Source organism: Prunus dulcis, chromosome 3 (assembly GCF_902201215.1).
Source record: "Prunus dulcis chromosome 3, ALMONDv2, whole genome shotgun sequence".
NCBI classification, from domain to species: Eukaryota; Viridiplantae; Streptophyta; class Magnoliopsida; order Rosales; family Rosaceae; genus Prunus; species Prunus dulcis.
The window spans coordinates 5,356,192-5,363,564 of NC_047652.1; the positions used below are offsets into that span (position 1 = coordinate 5,356,192).

The window sequence follows — 7,373 nt, forward strand, 5'->3', positions numbered from 1 at the left end:
ATGGCCATGTATGGCTATATTGGGAGTTACATTGTTGATGTCGGTATACTCTCCCTGGACTAACCATTGATGGTTACTATGCCTCCATCTTTGTATTAACCCTAAAAATTGGGTACATTCCTTCAGGTTATGTATTTAGGTGAATGATGATGGGTGATTGTCACATTGCGGGATCGGCTCCACCGCAGCACGATATTGTCCATTTTGGGCCCCCCCTCTCTGCCCTCACGTTTTTGTTTCTGGGAACTCATGAGCAACTTCCCAATGAGTCACCCATTCCAGGATTGCTCTAGCCTTAACTCGCTTAACTTCGGAGTTCTCATGACTCTAAAGCCAATGAGCTCCCAAAAGGCCTTGTGCTAGATAGAGGCAGACATGTACATATAAAGCACATCACCCCCTCTCCGTTGGTTGATGTGGGATGTTACAATCCACCCCTCTTATGAGCCCGACGTCCTCATCGGCACACTCGCACCACACGGCAGAGTGGCTCTGATACCAAATTGTCACATTCTGGGATCGCTCCGCTGTAGTACGATATTGTCCTCTTTGGGCCCCCCTCTATGCCCTCATGATTTTGTTTCTGGGAACTCACGAGCAACTTCCTAATGGGTTACCCGTTCCGGGATTGGTCTAGCCTCAATTCGCTTAACTTCGGAGTTCACATGACTTCGAAGCCAGTGAGCTCCCAAAAGGCCTCGTGCTAGATGGAGGCGGACATGTACATATAAGGCAAATCACCCCCTCTTCGTTGGTCGATATGAGATGTTACAGTGATAGAGTTCAAGCTTGTATAGAAATATATGTAAAATCATGTAATTGCAATATATTAAAATCATAAATAAAATCCTAAGTGAATTAAAATCATAAGTAAAATCATATAATTACAACAATCCCGATCTCCTGGACCACAGGAGTCCAAGAGATTGTAGTCACTCACCGTTGGATATTAATTCAATGGTTCAAAAAAGTTGTTTAAAAGGAGTGCAAGAGTGAGTAAACCGTTGAATTTACATCTAACGGTGAGTGATCACAGATCTCTTGGACCCCTGTAGTCCAAGAGATCAAGACTAATAATTACAAATCCAACTTAAATCTATTACATTAAAATCATGTACTTACAATCTATTAAAATCTCAATTAAATACACCCCCTTATATTTGGTAAATTTATTTATAAGTCTTTAACTTGTTGTATATGTATATATAATTAATTTTTATAATCGTTTTTTTATATAAATTTACCACGCGTACTCTGTTTATTGGGTAAAATGTACCACGGGTCCTCCGTTTTTATATTTGTTTATGAGGGTGATTGAGACTTTGCTGCTGTGGTTTAGGGTTTAGGCCTAATCGTTCATTCTCCAACAGCTCCACCAACGAAAAGCCTTCTTCTTCATCTTTTTCTGCAGTTTCTCAATTCAACATGGCAACCCCATCACAAGCTCAGGCCGTCAAGTCGCTCAACAAATCCCCAGGACGCCGCCGTTTTGTCGTAAGCTGATTCTGAAGCTTCTTGCTCTTTGTTCTTTTTAAAGAATTTCATGATGATATTTGGTGGGTTTTTATGTGCAGTTCAAGAGCTTCTCTCAGAGACTTGAAGAAGTTGAAGTCGATGTATTCCGAAGCCTTGATAAAGTTAAACCTGAGCCGCAAGCGGGCTCTACGTTTTTCCGGGACTGCCTCGTAGAATGGAGGGTATGTGTCTATTTTTCATAAGATTTTTCTCCAATTTTTAAGCTTTTGTTGTTTTTTCTTTTCTTGTTTGTGATTGTTGGTGCTGATTTTTGTTGTAGGAATTGAACACGGCTGAGGATTTCATCGCTTTCTATGAGAAAATGACGCCATTGGTCCAAACATTGCCTTTGGTGTTGTTGCATAAGGAAACCATAATCTCAGAACTCCTTTCTAGATTACAGATGAAAGCAAGGTTGTCGCTTGAACCCATTCTCAGGTATGGTAACTTATTTGATGCCAACCCTTTTGAGATATCTGATTGTATCTTTGGAGTTTTTAATTTCTGAGTGGAGCTTTTTTTTGTCATTTTCAAATTATCTATGTTTGTGAGCAGGTTAATTGCAGTCCTGTGTAGAGATCTCCTTGAGGACTTTATCCCGTGAGTTTCCTCAGCCTTTAGAATGAATTTAATTTATAGATGCTGGTGGTTTGTTGTTTTTACTTCCTTAATTGGTCATGATGTCTGTTGGTTATTCGAGACGGCTCTTTCAGTCTCTTGAAGAATTACATCATGACCCTTTGCTCTAGTTGCACGTATTTTTTTTTTCTCACTTGTGTGGGTTTCTGCCAGGTTCTTGCCAAGGATTGCTGACTCTCTAGTGTCTCTCCTCGAATGTGGTGCCGATAGGGAGCCAGAGGCCATTGAGCAGGTCCAATTTTATTTTTGTTTATTTCCTCATTTTTCTTATTGGGGTTTACATGTAATTTTACATTAACTCACAATTTGCGGTGTTTTTGTATGCAGATCTTCACATCTTGGTCATCTATTATGATGTACTTGCAAAAATATCTTGTACAAAAGCTTGTGCATGTTCTAAAGTAAGTACTTGGTATCATTTTTATTCTTTTGATTTTCAATGTGTTAAAGCAAACTGGAGGCTTTTATTTTAGACAAAATAAGCCCTTTTTAACTTTCCTGGATTCTCTACTGTTAAGTGGATCCTAAGGTGCTCAGTCTAGTGAACTTATTGTTATCTGTTTAATTTGTATTTTATGTAGAATGCATCGATATGTTAAATGAAATATTAATGATTGATCTTATTGCAGTAAGTAATATTTTTGGGAGTTCTATTGATTTTGTTTCTCATACTTTAGAACGTGCACAAGATTTTGTACAAAATAAGCCCTTTTTAACTTTCAGAAAGATGATAAGAATATTCCTGTGACAAATTTCTGGTTTATTAAAAAAAAAAAAGAAGCCAATCTGGCTTAAATAGTATGTTTCTTTTCTTCTTATTTTAAGGATAACTTTTGGTATTGAGTTTTCTTTGGCCCAATTTATACGAATATCTAATGATTGTATTGCAATTTCCACCATAAGTTTGGAAATAAACTGTGAATACCGTTGCATTCAATTTGGTGGAATGTGAATGAACCGCTGCATGCAATAGTTTACATCCTCTGCATGCAATAGTTTAGTTCGGTCATTCTCTGAAATTGATCTTACAGGTTGTATGACCGTACCTATAATATGCACTGCATGTTACAAAGTGAAGGAGATGGGTGGTTTCTAAATGTCTATGTTTACATGCTACGACCATACTTACAATATTCACTGCATGTGGGCATCCATGTACTACTCTCTTTCTGTTCATATTCTCTTTTCTTATGATACATATATATATCTTGTAGTGTTACTGTAAATTTGAGATATTATCCAAAAGATTACATCCAAGAATTTATGGCAGAGGGGATGTCATTCTTGCTGAGAAATGCACCTTTTGAGCAGCTTAAAAAAGGTATACCTTGCCATATTTTATTTTTTCAGTTTTCGCATTTTGAATTTGTTGACTAGGGGGAAACATTTTCTATACAAGTCCCCTTGAAGCATGCCTTATTTTGAATGTGTTTAGAACTTTTTATTTCTACACGACAATTATCATCTAGATGCTTGTTTGTTTTTTTCCCCATGTATTTTGTCAATGATGGATAATAATGTGTAGTTTCTAATTTGAGATGCACTACATCTGATGCAAGAGTGACCTTCTTTATGTCCTTTTAAAAATATTTTAATCCAATCACTTGTAGCTGAAGATATAGTTTTAGTTCAGATAACTATAAATTGTTGGCCACATGCCATATATACTAGTGTTATGTTCAATTAATTTTTTTTCATGGCAATTGATAAATTTTCCTCTTCATGGAATTGGTGCAGGTGTCAAAAAGATCATGTTTGAAGTTGTGCAGAAATCAATACCTGTCAGAAAATATGGAGTCAGTGCTTTACTATATTTTGTCATGCGAGGGGCCTCATCAAGGTTCCATTCTAAAGCTGAGCAAGTGTTGCATTTATTGATGGACGACTTGATACTTGGTATTGGTGAAAACTTCAGCCAGGGTAAGGTTATTCAGTTGTTGAGTGCTTTTACATATAATTGTATTGTATTAAAATGACTACTTGTACTAATTCATATTTAATCCGTGAAAATTGTATACCATCATTTAAGGTTCATCCGGTACTTATCCAAGAGCACTTGAATATGTTTGTGATTTTGGCTTGGCTTAAGTGTGAAGTGCAAATAGAATTTAAAGGTTTTGAAAGAACGATTGGTTGGTTTAAGAGAAAATTGGTAGTATTTCTAAATTATATGTATGTTCGTGTTTACCTTTTCATTTGTTTATTTTGTTGAACAATTGCAACCATGCATTTTAGGAGTCCACAAATTGTATTAGATTTTGTGGTGAGATGTATGATCCTCCTCTAGTAGTTGATAATTTTGGATTTTCCTGGATTCTCTACTGTTAAGTGGATTCAAAGGTGATCAGCCTATTGACCTTATTGTTATCTCTTTAATTTGTATTTTATGTAGAATGCATCGTTATGTTAAATGAAATATTAATGATTGATCTTATTGCAGTAAGTAATATTTTTGGGAGTTCTATTGATTTTGTTTGTCTCTGACTCTCTCTCTCTCTCTCTCTCTCTCTCTCAATGCTGCAGGTTCAGACACTGTTGTTGAAGTCTTAATTTCTGCATTACAAAGATTATGTGATGACTTGGACTCCAAGGAGTTGAACATAATGTTCAATTGCTTATATCAGGAAATAACTGACTGTATGATTAATGGAGGTGTTGAACGTTTAAGCTGCCTGTTGTCATTGCTTGTTTCTACTGTTCAAGTCAAGAATGGCCAAAGGGTTTCTGGTGAGTGATACAGTGTTTTTGTTTGCTGACTCATTTATTTTACTATCAAGCATTCATTTCTTTAGTAATGATGTGTTTGTCTTTTCCTTGTGCTACCGACTGTAACATTTGACAGATTACCAACAAATGCTTGAAATTGTGGGTTTGCTTGTGCGAACATTTATCATGCCTTCTGGCATTACAATGGCAGAGGAACATTCATCTGATGTTGTGGATAAGGTTTTGCAGTTAATGCTCTGTATTCTTAGTGGACTGCACAGTTACAATGATATGTCAACCATATCTAGTTGTTCATTGCAATGGGCTCCTGTATTTGATCTAAAGAACTCAAGGTGCTGCCTTGAACGAAATCTTTGTGCTTCTGATGTTTTTTGTTTCTGTCTTTCCCCCTTTTTTGTTTTTTTGTTTTTTCTCTGGATTAGTTTGTTTGACATAGTTGAGTCCTGCTGTTACAGCTTGTTAGGTTTTATTCGACAACTTTTACAAAAGGACGTTTGCATACTAGATATCTTCGCAGTTAACATTTTAAGGTAAGATCGATATTTTTTTTTTACTAGAGTGTTTCTGTATTATTATCTATTATGAGGCTTTTAACCTTTTTCAATTGAATTTCAGGGCCATGAATGATTTATTAGAAACTTCACAGGAAGATGTAATTTATTTGTTACTCACCTTCAATGAAAAACTACAAATGGAAACCCAAAGCTTGACCTTCTTAGATAGAACACGTGAAGGAGTTCCAAGGATTCAAGGTTTTATGCGTGGGGCTATCAGCAATTGGGTTGGGGTTTTAAAGGGTATTGTAAATGGGGATTCATCATCCACTTTAATTCATGAAGCTGACTTGGCCCTGCTGTGGGGAGTCATTAACTGCTTTCCACAAATAGCAGAATCCGAAGAAGATTTTTCGCTGTTGATGGATTTGATGGATGCAGATGATCAAATTCTGATGATTGAAGCTGGTACACTACCTCATCTTTTGTAATTTAACCTATGGTTTCTTTGCTTGATAATTTTTTGATGCCATGTTGCTTTATGTTTAGAAAAACTTGTAGACATATATATATACAACATTAACCTATGATTTCACCACATTTTAAAATCTGTAGCAGGATCTCTATTCTGGCGGTTAATTAGAATGCTTGCATTGTTATATGTATCAGTGTTTTCTTATTTTCACCACATTTTTTTTGTCTGAATGAATATGATATTTTGAACTGTTGGACTGGCTGAGTCAAATATGTTTTTGTAGTATTTATTGAAGGTTTTCAGATATGACTGGACCATTTTCTCGGGCTTGACTTTTTTTTTCATATGGTACTCTTGCAGACAATATTGCAGGTTTTCCTAAACACACTTGGGAGAGCCTAATTGGTGCTACCTTAAATTCCTATTACAAACTTATTCGTGGTAAAAAATCTGAGCTTGACGAAACAAGCAGATTTTTGCATCTTGGAAATAGACACAAATCATGTCCACAAGTGTTGGTTGCTGTTGCTGATTTTTTGGATTCCGTGTATGGGTATGAATATTCGTGTAATGTAGATTTTCCCCCTTTTTAGAGTTAATTGTGTATAAAACCATGCGTTCACATAACCTCCTCCTATTTCAAATATTAGGCCTATTATGGAAGGAGACACCAAGTCTAGAACTTATCATCCAGAACTACAAGCAGATAAAGCCATAGATGCTTTGGACATATTTGCTGATAATTTGTGCCACTCAGACAGAGGGATTCGTGCTTCAACTCTTAGAATATTGTGTCACTATGAAACTCTAAATTGCAATATTTGCACAGAGGATGAGCCAGTTGCGAAGAAACTGAGAACTGAAGTTTCTCTTACTTGTCATGTGGATAACCAAGGCTTTAATGTATGCTTCTATTTCTTCATGTTATGCTTGTTAGAATTTAATATTCTATATACGAAATTCCATACTGATTTTGGTTCAAATATCAGGTTCTTCCACTCCTCCTCTCAATCGAGTCAACTCCGCTTTCAATTTCTACCAGTAGGAAAGTTACTCTATTGATTTCTAGAATACAGATGGGCCTCTCCACTGGAAGAATAGCTGAAGCTTATCTGCCCCTTGTTTTGAATGGGATGATTGGTATCTTCCATAACCGGTTTAGTTATCTTTGGAATCCTACATCAGAGTGCCTTGCAGTTCTGATTAGCCAAAATACTGGACTTGTATGGGAGAGATTACTTCATTATTTTGAACAATGCCTATCGAGATTTCAAGCGTCTTTTGATCAAGTTGAGGAAGTAAATTCTAAGTTGACCAACAAGTCAAGTGGTATGTCACAACTTGATTCTTTCTGTTATGTTGTATTAATCCACAATGAATAATTATCCTTTGGTCATTTTGTTAGGCTTCTTCCTGGGTTGGTTTTCACCTTTTTTTAAGGAAATTCTCTCTGTCTAGGATAAAAAACGGGAAGGTTATTTTGATACTAATAAGTGGGTTGTGTGATATTGATAAGAATCTAC

The 7,373-nt window shown here is 36.2% G+C and overlaps 1 protein-coding gene across 1 annotated transcript; it reads left to right on the forward strand.

The window, feature by feature from the left end:
- Nucleotides 1–1,344: 1,344 nt before the first annotated feature.
- LOC117621608 (small subunit processome component 20 homolog) lies at nt 1,345–7,232 on the forward strand. The gene is made up of 15 exons (XM_034352179.1): nt 1,345–1,494; nt 1,575–1,697; nt 1,796–1,953; nt 2,071–2,115; nt 2,308–2,386; nt 2,482–2,555; nt 3,369–3,475; nt 3,892–4,074; nt 4,678–4,881; nt 4,997–5,213; nt 5,337–5,411; nt 5,497–5,843; nt 6,211–6,403; nt 6,501–6,753; nt 6,840–7,232. Exons 1-15 carry the CDS (start codon nt 1,426–1,428, stop codon nt 7,230–7,232), a joined length of 2,520 nt encoding a protein of 839 aa, XP_034208070.1. The 5' UTR covers nt 1,345–1,425.
- The last annotated feature ends 141 nt before the right edge of the window (nt 7,233–7,373 follow it).